Source organism: Theropithecus gelada, chromosome 1 (genome assembly GCF_003255815.1).
Source record: "Theropithecus gelada isolate Dixy chromosome 1, Tgel_1.0, whole genome shotgun sequence".
Taxonomy (NCBI): domain Eukaryota; kingdom Metazoa; phylum Chordata; class Mammalia; order Primates; family Cercopithecidae; genus Theropithecus; species Theropithecus gelada.
Window position 1 is genome coordinate 125,031,947 of NC_037668.1, and position 13,725 is coordinate 125,045,671.

The following is a 13,725-nucleotide window of genomic DNA, read 5'->3' on the forward strand; positions in this document are numbered from 1 at the left end:
CTAACTAAAGGCAGGAAAATAGGAGAATGATGCAACAATATAATGACTACATCTGGAGTTTCTGCTACTAATAAATAATTGTGTTGTCAACTTTAGTCAAATATTCTGTGCATTCAGTCAGAGCTATCTGAAAATACTGATGAATAGTATTACAGTGTGGGGAGGTCACTTCTCAAGACTGCAAGAAAAAAAAAAATTGTGTGTAGGAATGCATGCCTGGGAATTAGGAATGTATGCTTGACAACAAATGAACATATCTGTTGAATGTTAAATGAGAACAACTTACGGGGTGGATAGTGAGAGGTATAGTATTTAACATGGAGAAGTTAGTAATATAGTAGAATATTTGATTGAAAAGATCCACATTGGTGTATTCAAAGACACACTGAAGACTATTATGCATTAGTAAGTATTAAACATGAGAATTTTTTATTTTAAAATTAGATTCTAATTTCTGAGATTTACTTTAAGAATAAAAGCGTATGAAACAAGATTGGCCATGAGTTGATCATTGTTAAAGCTGGGTGATGGCTACATAGAGGTGCATTATTATAGTCTCTTTACTTTTGTATATGTTGGAAATTCTTCCAAAACAAAATGTAAAGCCATAAAAAAGGTAGCAAAGTAAGAAAAAAGGAGAGCCAACAAAAAAGGGTATAGACAAAAAGCTGTGAAAAGAAACTCATCAAGAGCAAGAGTATTAAATGAGAAACATATGCCACTGACAGAGTTCTCAGAAGAGATAAAGGCTGAATTAAAAAGAGATGGAGGGGAAAGTTTCGTAAATCAAAAATTTAGGTTAAGGATTGTGAATATTAAAGAGCACTTCAGACTGCCAATGAAAGGTCACAGTAGTGTCTATAAAGTAAAAAGATCAAAAACTTGACTTTTAAAAGAGTAAGATCTCTAAAACCAAAGGTAACAGCAGATTCTTATGAAATGCACCAGAAAGCTGGAAAGAAAGAAGAAATAAAATGTGAACTTATGGAACAAGAGTGGTAAAGGCCCGTTCTACCCAGGTATGTTATGAAATCAGATTCATTTAGTTTGGGTGTTTGTTCCTCTATGTTGGGAAGGTAAAAAAGAACATACAATTCGTTTGTTTAGTGAACCAATATTTATGAGAAATAAGCTAGTGTGTAAGAATTTAAGGGATGAACGTATTCCAAGCTGATTGGTAATTGAAAAGTAGATGAAGGGTGCTAACACAAAAGGGAATTCTGTCTAGAATAAATGACTGAAGAGATGGTGACTTAAAGGTAGTAGGACAGCAGTAAGACTGGAAACTAGAACAATAAAATAAGGAAATGATAACATAGATTGGGAAAGGATAGAAAAATACTGAAACACAATCTGTGTTATAGTGATGGTTTCTTGTTCTTTGAACTGGAAGAGTGTTGTTTTGAAGAAACCTGTATTATAATTACTTGAGTGTATAATTAAGAAGGCAAGCACACTTTGCTAAGATTTTCTTTATTTGCATGAATTAAATAATGATGTTCAGAGTGATTTGTCTCTAGGAGCTGAAAGACTACTATCTTTGTTTCTTAAGCTGTAATTATTTGTCTGATTTCAAGTGTGAGTTTATGAAGAAGATAGCACTTGCAGAAAATAGTGAATTACCATTATGTATGTCGAAAGTGATACTTTTTTACATTTGGCTTATTACTGTAAATCATGGAAGTGAATTTTCCAAGCCTGTGACTTGGAATTATATTCTTCATGCTTTGTTTGCTTTTCCAGAGGAAATAGAGTATTATATATTTCATATTTTAACATAATACAGGTATGTACTTTAGTTCAATTAATGGTTTTGTTGAAATCGATTATTTTTCTCTACTACACATCAGCAAACAATTTTTCTAAACACTATAAAAATTAACTTTCAGGAACCATTTGGAATGGTCAGCCGTAAGCCATGCAGCCATCGTGCTTAAATTGGTTTTTGTAAACGACTTGTGTGTGTTTCGTAAAATATGCTTTATTTTAAAATTAGGGCTTCCTGTTGCAGCTGTTCCAGGAGCTCTGAGTCCTTTGGCTATTCCAAATGCTGCTGCAGCAGCTGCTGCAGCTGCTGCTGGCCGAGTGGGTATGCCTGGAGTCTCAGCTGGTGGCAATACAGTCCTGTTGGTTAGCAATTTAAATGAAGAGGTTAGTAAAATAATCTCTAATGTTTATTCTTTAACTCCATTTCATTCGTGAAAGTTTTTCATGTTTATTTCATTTTGCACTTGCCTTTCTTTTTATGTACATTCATTAGTCAAAGTATTTTCTGTATGTTTCTACTTCTGAATAAAATCTATGTATTGTTTAGGTAATACTTTATTTCCTTAAACAGTCATGTCTCTTTATATCTATATTTGTATATTTTTTAACCTAACCTATTTTTCCTAAGAAAAATATGGTGAAGTACTATAGTTTGGCTTATCATTTTGTTGTTTTCAAAGGCAAATGTGATCTAATTTGCAAATTTAACTGTAAAACAATTTTGCTCTTTGCCTTTTCTAATTATTTGCTTGTTCATTTCATGCTTATATGTCATTGCATTTTTTTTAAATCTTATTTTATGTGAACTACTCTAATACATTTTTCTTTGAAGGTTCTTCCAAAGATCTTGACGAGGCACTCTTCCAGTCTTTCTTAGTAATTTTTTCTTTGCAGTTATTAGTCATTGTCTTCTAAAAATATTTTTTAACTTTATTCCCCCACCCCTTCCTTCCTGACCCCCGACCCACCCCACCCACCTCGCCCAGTTAAATAAAATTTATTGCTAAGTTATTTTCTTTAGTTGTACATTTTATGTCTGGTATATTTTATTTTGAATGCTATGAAAGCTGGTATGAAATGTGGGAAGCTCAGTGTATCAGTTTATGATGTCTAATTTGAATTTGTTTCATTTTTAATTGGCCTCTGTTAATATGAACATTAGCTTATTTTATCCATTTAATACTATTATCATTCACAGTTCTGCATGCTAAAATGTTTGAATCAGAGTGCCTTTGTTTTTGTTTTAAGACTTTTGCCTGCATTTCATAACCAGCCATGCTTATGCAGTTAAAGTTCAAAGTTAAAAATTCCTATGCATGCTTTCCTTCCCTATGTTGAGATGAAATGCTGTAATTTACTCTTTGATATAGATGTACTTTACCCATATTTGTCTTGGATGACTACATTTTACTCAGTTTTTCTTGTACAGTACATAAACCAACCATTTTCTGACCAAATTCCTGCATTTCCTATGTACTGACCTATATTTTATTTTGTTTTTGTTCCCCAATTCCTTATTTTTTTCTTCTGCATTGCTGTTTCCCTTCCCCATTTCATCCTTTTCCCTGTGTGTTCACCTTCCCTTTCCTTGTCTTTTCCCAAATGCCCATTCCCTTCCCTGTCTTATCCTTTATTTTCCTTGTCCTTGTCTTCATTCCCTGTCTCCATTCCCTATGTTCATGCTTCTGTGCTTGAACAAATGTTCCTCGGACCAACTTGCCCCAATTAACCGCCTTGAACCATGATCCATGACCACCTCACCATTCTGCGGGAACCACCCTTCGTTATGGATGATCTGTTCATCTCCGCTCTTCCTCGACTCTTCTCTCTTCTTGTCTTACGCTGCTTGCTCTTCTCTCCTTCTAAAGATGGTTACGCCCCAAAGTCTGTTTACCCTCTTCGGTATGTTATTGTTAGCACTATACTTTTATTATTGATTTGATTTTTGTTTCACCTTAATTCTTATTTGTAGCTAGCACTTTGGCTTAAAGTTGAATAGTAAATCTTTTGCTATTTTTCTTTGCTATTTAAAACTCTCCATAGACACAAAATTTGTTTTAATGCATGCTAATTTATTTTGCATGGTCTTTAATTTAATATCATTCACATAGCTTTGAGGGTTTATCAAAAATTATTCTTTTCAAAATTCACTGTTCAAAATCTTGATCTTCTTTATTCATTTGTGAGAATGATGAGATTGAATGAGTGATCATGTTGATGTCTGAATGTTTCATTGATATGTCAGAAAGATAATCTTTAGGTGACTTTCACATAAAATTAATTCCATTTTTGGATTACCTCTCTGTGGCTCCAAAAAAGGTGTTTATGGAGATGTGCAGCGTGTGAAGATTTTGTACAATAAGAAAGACAGCGCTCTAATACAGATGGCTGATGGAAACCAGTCACAACTTGGTAAGATTAAACTATGTTTCATCTGTACGTCTTCACTTCTGCTTTCAAATGCAATGTGAATCTGTGAATAAAAATAAACTCCTTTACATCAGTAAGAAATTATTTATTTTAATGGCCAGGGCTCAAAATGTCATTTTAATGTGAATAGTTGTATGTGGTGAACATATTTGTATTTTTCTGCTATCCTCCTACTGTTTTTCAAATGCACTCATAATAGGAAAAGATTTTAGCTTCAAAATTGTAATAATAGTTTCACATGAGAATTACTTATTTTGAAGATTCATAGTGATTTTTGGTCTAGCTACTCCTTGTTAATAGAAGCTAACTGTTCATATACCCATAGAATCCTTCTTAATGCCGTGTTATTTTAATTCTTGTAAAGTCTTGCGATACCAGGTTTACAAAATGAAAAGCTTGTGCTAAAAACACTGTTGTTAATCACTTTGGGAATCTTAAAAGGTAGTTTAGTCAAGTTACACTTTATATCATTACTTAAATAAGTAATTGATTATTTTAATTAAACTTATGTCATTTGACTTCATACATAGTCGAATACATAAATCTAGAACACACCTGCACATTCACACCAGTGATTGACTGTAAATGCCAGGATGTTCTTACAGCTCTGTTCGTTGAGATTCAGGGATAATGGTGCCTCAGACTGATTGTATTCACATTGTTAATTTGTAAATTTGCCATTTTTGATGTTAGGACGAGTGTATTTTTGCTTTTATATCCCTGTGAGACTCAGATGAACAACTTGTTACGCTAGACCAATTTTGGCCTTTGGCATCACGTAGAAAATTTTGAATTTCAAACACATAATAGGTTTGAATTTTAGTGTTTCTTGGCAATACTCTTAGCAACTCAGATGAGGTATAAAACTATCCATCTGGCTCTCCATTTTTAAAATGGTGGTATGTGTCTTATAGAGGTATGAAAGTGCTGATTATGTCATGATCCTTAGTATATATTTTCCTCTGTGTGCACTTCTGTACTCTGGTTGGAATAGTAATTGCTGTTGCTTTCATACATGTTGTAAGTAGCACTTGGCAGTACTTCATAATCAGAGTGTTCTCAAATATGTCATTTTTTCCCCTAATTGTTTGAGGTATGGGTGGCATTGTGTGTCATTTAAATAAAGGATGCAGAGTCTTTATGGTTGATAATTACCTGTGGTAGAGTTACCTCAGATCTTCTAGATAGTTTTTGTTTTATGTAAAGACTGTTCTAAGTAATACTTTAATTTTTTGCCATACTTGTAGTCTGCTTGGGCTGCCATAACCAAAATACCACGGACTGAGTAGATGAAACAACGAAAATTTATTTCCTCAAAGTTTTCAGAAATAAAACTTTGGGGTCTAGAAGTCCCAGATGAAACTGCTAGCGGATTGTTTCTGGTGAGGTCTCTCTTGACTTGCAGCCAACCATCTTCCCCATGTGTCCTCATGTGGCCTTTCCACTGTGCAGGCGCGTTAAGAGTCTCTTCCCCTTATAAGGATACTAGTCCTGTTGAATCAGGGCTCTACTCTTAATGACCACATTTACCTGAATTACTTCCTTAAAGGCCCTGTTTTTAAGTACAGTTACATTGGGGGTTAGGACTTCAACATACAAATTTTGGGAGGACACAGTTGAGTTAATAGTACTTAAATTTGTAAATCATTTATTGTCATTAAAGTTTTGACTTGCTAGGAAGGCTTATAATTTTTGGACTATATGTAGTGATAAATAATTCATTTCTCATTGCTGCTAGGTAGATTTTTGCTTTCGTGAACTATGTGACCATAAAAATACGTACTGACACCATCACTTCCTTTAAAACACACCCACACACACACACACCCCCACACCCACGCAAAACTCTGTGGTGTACTATTGAGAACAAATCAGTGAGGCCAAAACATTTTTTTGTTTCTGAACTCTATTCTTATTCTTTTTGGTTTTCAAGGGGACTCTATTTGTGAGTATTCATTGCTTTGTATTATAGGCAGATGTCTTTATGCTTAAGAGGTAACATGGGAAAAGCAAGTGGCAAGGAAAATTAAGAGAGATACTCAGAAATGTTTAAATGTGAATGGAACTGTAAATCTTACAGGCCATGTTAAATTGTTTCAGACCAGAGTTTTAAAATTTGTAAACATTAAGGTGTTTTCAAATATTAATACTCTTAGAATTTTTCTTAGAGTATTATTGGGTAATATTTCTTAGAGTATTACTGTATAATTTGTAAATTCTCATCTTTAAAAGTAGTATATTGATCTCCAAGATTAAAATAAATTCTAACAAAATGCCAACTAGTAGTTTATTCATAGTAAAATAATTTAGTTTCTCTAGTTCATGTTTTCAAGAACTATTTTTTTAAATGCCTGCTTTTAATATATAGCTACCGTCTCAAAAGTAAACTTAGTTCTTATTTATAATAAGCCTTTGCTTTACAAAATTATATCAAAATATTCTATAAAGTGAGTGGAAATCATTCTGCTGTTATGATATTTGAACAGTTTTTGTGTGTATTGGTTTTCACTTCCACTGTTATGAGTAATGAGTAATTGCCACACTTTGGGGGCATTGCTGTTTTCATAAAAGAGAGATCTTACCCTCCAAAACAAAACAAGGGAAGGAGAGGGAGACAGCAAATTTATATGGAGAAAAATAGGGAAAAATTAAAAATTATGGTAGAATCAAATTCTGATGCATCAGTAATAGTGAAAAATGTAAAGGAATAAATTTGTCAACTAAAAAGATTGTCAAACTTAGTATTTAAAAAGCTACCTGTATACTTTTTACAAGAGACATGTAAAGCAGAAGGATGGAAAGATTGAAAGGAAAAGGATGTGAAGAGATACTAATATACTGGGCAGATAGTAAGCAAAACAAAACTTAAATACCTTTATTAAGACCGAGAATTGATAAAGGATTTAGTTCACTGGGAAGATATAACAGTTTGTGTATATGTGTGCCTAGTGATGAAATAGCTTCAAAATACATAGTAAGTGGATAGAACTACAGGTCGACTTGAGCAAATCTATTATAGTGGTGGATTTCAGTTCACCTTTCTGAATTACATGTCAGACTGACCCAAAAAAGACAAAATCAACAAAGATACAAATGATACAATTACCTTAACAGAATTATGTGTCTAAAAGTTACACATCCAGTACAGTTTTTAAACACATATGGAACATTTTTGAAAAATCAGCCACATACTAAACCATAAAGCAAGCTTCATCTAATTTCAAAGAGTATCATACAGACCTCATTCTCTGACTATTGCACAATTAAGTTAGAATTAATAACAAAAAAATGCATTTAAAATCTGTGTCCAGAGATGTAAAAATAAGTCTCAGTATTGCATGAGTCAAAAGTTTGTTTTTTTGTTTTGTATTGTTTTGTTTTTTGAGACAGGTCTTGCTCTGTCCCCCAGGCTGGAGTGCAGTGGTATTGTGGCTCACTGCAGCCTCGACCTCCCAGGCTCAAGCAATCCTTGCACTTAAGCCTCCCAAGTAGCTAGGACTACAAGCATGCATCACTTGCCCGGCTAAGTTTTTATTATTATTATTTTTTGTAGAGATGAATTCTCACTATGTTGCCCAGACGGAAGTTATTTTAATGGGAATATAAAAATACTAAGCGATAAAGTACTATATACATATAAATTAGATATATGTGGTACAGTGAAAGAGATGTCTTGACGGGAAGTTTTAACTTTAAGAATAACAGTGTTACCCCCAGGAAAGGAGATATTAAAGATAAGACTAGAAATCAGTGGTATAAAAGACAGTTGAGAGAAAAAAACATGCCACAAGTTGGGTTCTTTGAAAAGACTAAAGAAATGGACAAACATCTAAAGATGGATTAAAACATGAGAGTGGTAACACAAAAAAAATATTTTTTTAATTATAAAGGGGAGAACCATTGAAAAAGCTCCAGCTTCCACATCATATAAATGCCACCTATATCTGTAAATTTCTTGAGGTCTTTTAAATTTTTTATTATTCATTAATATCTTCTTCATAGATGGATTAAAGGAAAGGTAAAAAAATTACATTCAACCAAAAATGCCATTTCAATTGTGAAACACTGACTTTTTCCTTCTTTATTATTGCCTTGTCCATTTATGCCATATTTCTTGGAACAGGAGACTTCAAAGTGTAAGATTTACATTGTTTAAAATTTTATTTATTTAAAATTAGTAATTCAGATAGTTTCCTTCTGCTCTGTTTACTCATTGTGTACTTTCAGTTTTTGACAAAGCTTTTGTTTTCTTTTTTACTTAAAAACTTTGGTACTCTAATTATCCTCCCCCTTCCCCTTTAGATCACTTCAGATCCTATTGTCAGCAATCAGCTGGCTAGAACTCTCATTACCTGGCTACCTTCTGAGGTAGCTGTTTGGTTATTTTGCTTTATTCTAATCCCATTCCTCTATCACTCATCTGTTCTGTATACAGTTACTATGCCTGGGACTTTTTATTTTCTTATTCCGTCCCTCTATTATCTCAAAGCTCAGCTGTTTGTGCTGTCTTTTTATTTAGACAGCTTTTTTTCTGACAACCTTAAGTCTACTTATTTATATCACTTTATTTCTCAAACCCATACTTAATAACACATTTTGTCTGAGGTAGTAGCACTTTATCTAAACAAAAGTTTATTCACTTAAAACAGTTACAGAACTTTAAAATTTTATAATTCAGTGGGTTTTATTGTAAAAGGATTTTATGTACTGTCACTGTAGATAATTGGTTTTACAGGTATAAGTGTAAATTTGCAAGTATATGAAATTAAGTATGTGAAATGCAGTGCGAGAAACAAGTGAGAACATTCAGGCTTGTGAGAAGATTGTTTTGTTTTGTTTTTTTTCTGTTAGCCTTGGCGGAAAATCTGAGAAAACTTAAAATATATAACACTGGAGTGACAGTCAGGAAGAGTGCCCCCCCCCCTTTTTTTTTTTAAACAAATTAGAGAAGTAAGTTCAGTGGCTGGTGGTTATCACAATAAGAAAAATTTAAGCAAGTTATAGGTAAAATAATTTACTTTTCTGAATGGTACCTCATATTTTGACAGCATTATCCTTTTCAGGTCTGTTTTATGTTTAATTGGTTTATTTATACATGTGAGTATGATGAGATTCGTGGATTTAACCAGTTCTTTGTATCTTCTGTGTCAAAATGTATACTGTAGTGTACTGTTTATATTAGAAACTCTTTGAAAGTGGATGTTCTCAGTTTCCTGATCTTCCACATTGTCTTTATCTCTCTGCTGTTTTTTATTTGTTTTTGTTTTGAGACGGAGTCTTGCTCTGTCACCCAGGCTGGAGTGCAGTGGCACCATCTCAGCTCACTGTAACCTCCACCTCCTGAATTCAAGTGATTCTTCTGCCTTAGCCTCCTGAGTAGCTGGGACTACAGGCACGAGCCACCATGCCTGGCTAATTTTTGTATTTTTAGTAGAGACGGGGTGTCACCATATTGGCCAGGCTGCTCTTGAGCTCCTAGACCTCGTGATCCGCCCACCTGGGCCTCCCAAAGTGCTGGGATTACAGGCGTGAGCCAACACGCCTGGCATCTACTGTTATATTTTAATGTTTTTATCTAGTTGATTATAGTCATTTAGACCTTCAGTTTAACCAAAGGGCATGACATACTAGAAATGGTCTTTTTTAGTTATTTTGACTGGTGAATAAAACATGTAACTGTTTCTAGCATCAGACCAGTTCATTTAGTTTAAAAATGATCCAGCAGCTATGTCAAGAAATAGTCATGTAATGTTCTTTGTTCACACACTGCACTATGTTCTGGGGTAGAGGCAAAGGTTTGAATTTTGGAATATTTGCATTATACCAATTGAGCTTCCCAAATCTGAAATGCTCCAGTGATCATTTCCCTTGAGCAACTTGTTGGCATTCAGTTTTGGATTTTGGAACATTTCAGATTTCAGATTTCTGCATTGGGATACTCAACCTGTACAGACTGGGAAAGGTATAAGCCATATTAAAGAATGAGTTTCAACTTTGTCCTTAAGAGTTTTAAGCATGTGTTGACATGATCAGATTTGTAATTTACGAAGGTCATCAAGCTGCTGTATAGAAAATGGATTGGAAAAAAAAAAAAATCCAACAGGAAGACAAACGATGAGAGTGAGGTATCCAGATAAAAAATAATGGCAGTGAAAAGTAGAGAAATAGAACATGAATTTGAGAGATAATTAGGAGGAAGGCTATCACAGTATTTAGCAATTAGGATGTGTAACTGAGCTAGGGATGATTATTAAGTTTCTTGTGTAGCTCACTATATGATTTCTCAGCAGGATTGTTGAGGAAGATAGATATTCATAATCTGGATTTTCATTCTATGAAAGTAGCTGGCTTTTTTGCCAGAATGCCATGTCTAGTACAAATGAAAATGTACTTAACTCTTGTCACCAATGGCTATGGTAAATTGGTGATTTATTTTAAAATCATAAAAAAATTCAAATTTTTAAGCTGTTACTTTAAAAGAATTATTTTTGTTTTGAGCTTTGATATTGTTTGTTAATAGACATGCTTTCTTTTTATAGCCATGAATCATCTTAATGGACAGAAAATGTATGGAAAAATTATTCGTGTTACTCTGTCGAAACATCAGACTGTACAACTACCTCGAGAGGGACTTGATGATCAAGGGCTAACAAAAGATTTTGGGAATTCCCCATTGCATCGTTTTAAGAAACCTGGATCCAAAAATTTTCAAAACATTTTTCCTCCTTCTGCCACTCTTCACCTATCTAATATCCCGTAAGTATATAAGCTAGAGTGTATTAAGGAGATACATTCTATTTTGATAAAATGTGAAATTTATTATTAATCTTCACTTTTTCTTCCCATTCAATTTTCCTAGTCCATCAGTAGCAGAAGAGGATCTACGAACACTGTTCGCTAACACTGGGGGCACTGTGAAAGCATTTAAGTTTTTTCAGTAAGCAAGCTTCCTTATCTTTAAATTAGTGACCTGAGAAAAGTTTTCTTTAAGTAGTTTTTATTCTTGTTGTTTATAGAAATTTTTGATTCTGGAATGGCCAAAATTCAAGTATTTAATAAGCCATTTCTTATTTGTATGAAGTATCTGATTTTATAATTTTGTTTCAGAAGAGATCACAAAATGGCTCTTCTTCAGATGGCAACAGTGGAAGAAGCTATTCAGGCCTTGATTGATCTTCATAATTATAACCTTGGAGAAAATCATCATCTGAGAGTGTCTTTTTCCAAGTCAACAATTTAAAAAGGGGAAGATGAAGATTGGGGGTGAATCACATTGTTCAGTGTCATCACCTATTGACTGTTCAGAAAAGTGGGGACCAGAGTTTGATTTTTTTTGCTTTTGTTTTTTTGGGTTTTTTTTTTTTTTTTTCCATGCTGTTATCATTCCTTGGTTATAAAATGAAATGGCATATGTAAAGGCAGAGTTGTTAACTGCTATATTTCATCTGTTCTATAGGGAAGCCATTTTTGTCTGTTTAAGATTTCAGTTTAATTTTGCTTTTTTTTTTTCTTCCTTTCAACTTAGTTGACATACGTGCCTTAAAAAGGAAAACTAGTGTTGCTATTGTGCATTTACTAGAAAAAAGGAATTGGTTGTTTAGGGCACACTGTTATATGGGAATTAAAATATGTTTAGGCAGGGGTGTGTAAAAAGGTTAAGTTTTTGTTTCTCCTGCTTGGAACTTATTTTGAATTACTGGCTTTCACCTTTTTTTGTATTTAATCAAATAAGATACATGATATTGAAAGAATAAAGCAGCATTTTTAGTTTTTACTACCTTAGGCTTTATTGCTTTAAAAACAACATTGGCCTTTTGTATCTCACAATTCTGGTCTAGATTCAGTTATGAATGTAGGCATTAGTTAAAATTAACAAGATGCAGAGTATTAATTTCTTAAGACAACAAAGTGATTTCTGTAAGTTTGAGCCCTATGTGGAAAGCATTGTGGAATCTTAACCTTTTTGTACACACTCTTGTGGGACGTATCATATAAATGTCAGCACTAAGTAATGTCTTGTTTGTGGCTGAATATTTTTCGTAGATGTTTTTGAAGTTGACATGACTTACGTGCATTTAAATATATATTGCCATCCTTAGTTTGTAATTAAGATTTGGAATATGGTTGTGGATTTCTGAGCATGTGCAGACTGGTCTAGCTAGTTCAGGAACTGGTGCATGTATTTTTCAAAGATAAAGAAAGTGTACTGCGAAAATATGCAGGAAGATTAATTTTGTGGCAGTTTTCTAAAACTGACAACCAGGTGGGACCAAAGTTTATGTGCCTTTAGTCTTAATTTACCTTGCATTGTAATATTCAGTTTTAATAAATCTTCAAAATATTTTGTATTTAGGAATAGATCTGACTTTAATAAAAACATGGCTCAGAATCTACAGGTCAAATTAATTTGAACAGTTCTTGTCAATCTGAATTGTTGATTCTGTTTAAATGACCAATACTTTTTGAAATTGATGTACTTAGTTTCAAGATTCATAGATTCTGTTATCTATGTAGACAGAATGGTCATGTATATTTTCTATTAGTTGAGTTTTTACATCTTTAGAAATGTAAAATTCAGTATAGTTTGAAAGCGGCACAATTAAAAATTAATTTTCTAACAAAGTTGGGAGGTTTGATGGTGGTTTAATTTCATTTTGTGTGTACTCTGCTTACCTCTGTAGCATGCTCAATAAACACTTCTGTAGCTCTATATTCACCTTTTCTGTCTTTCTCTGCTGCCTTTTCTCTCTCCTCCTCTTTGTTTTCACTCCACTGTGCTTCTGAATTCATGTTTATTCTCTGCCAGGGTGGGAAAGGAGTAATAATAATACAATTCTATGGCTTTATACCATAAATAAATCTAGATGCTGTGAAAATATACCAGCTGTTTTTTTTTAATTTAAAAGATAGTAACTGCTTTTCAGGAGGACACATATTAAACATTTCCCACCCTGTTATAATCTACTGCTTTAAAGACATAACTTTTACTGTAGCTTGTTAATTCTATCTCTTTTGTTGTTGTTGTTGTTTTTTTTCCAGTAGATTTATGCACTAATAGATCTTTTGGATTTGCCATGCTCTCTTGCTGCAGTTTCATCTTTCATCTTTTGTGTCTGCTAAAGATTTCTTACTAATAATCTTAGACTATCTTGTGAGTTAACTAAAAGAACTTGATGTTACTGGGAAGAAAGAGCAGCATATCGCCTGCTTTTGCTGTGGGTGGGAAGGATGATATACATTCAAGTATTTAAAAACTTAGAGTAATTTGCATTTAACAACTAAACATGTTACTACTTTAACTTTTTAAACAGTTACAATTAGGGTGCTATTTATATTCAAAATATTTTGGTCAGTTTTTCTAAACAGATATGTTGGTGTCAGATAACTTTGGAGTTATGCATGATGTTTCTTAGGTTTGCTCTGTTACAAAATATCCCACACTTATGCAAAACTTATACGTAGGATAATAAAAAGTAAATGAAGGAACATAAAATATGTTTTACTATACCTAATATAGTAATTCAGTTA

At 33.3% G+C, this 13,725-nt stretch overlaps 1 protein-coding gene across 7 annotated transcripts in view; it reads left to right on the plus strand.

Annotated features, from left to right (window-relative positions):
* Positions 1-13,075, plus strand: part of PTBP2 (polypyrimidine tract binding protein 2) — a 92,908-nt gene extending 79,833 nt beyond the window's left edge. For 3 of the 7 annotated variants that reach the window (XM_025393870.1, XM_025393826.1, XM_025393850.1), the window contains 6 exons: positions 2,012-2,151; positions 3,636-3,669; positions 4,087-4,179; positions 10,737-10,953; positions 11,057-11,134; positions 11,305-13,075. In XM_025393870.1, coding sequence (XP_025249655.1) covers positions 2,012-2,151; positions 3,636-3,669; positions 4,087-4,179; positions 10,737-10,953; positions 11,057-11,134; positions 11,305-11,437 — 695 coding nt within the window. In that variant the 3' untranslated portion in view covers positions 11,438-13,075. Of the gene's footprint in view, positions 1-1,996; positions 2,152-3,635; positions 3,670-4,086; positions 4,180-10,736; positions 10,954-11,056; positions 11,135-11,304 lie in introns of all 7 variants that reach the window. The other 4 variants (XM_025393814.1, XM_025393835.1, XM_025393842.1 and 1 more) reach the window with 3 other exon arrangements.
* The last annotated feature ends 650 nt before the right edge of the window (positions 13,076-13,725 follow it).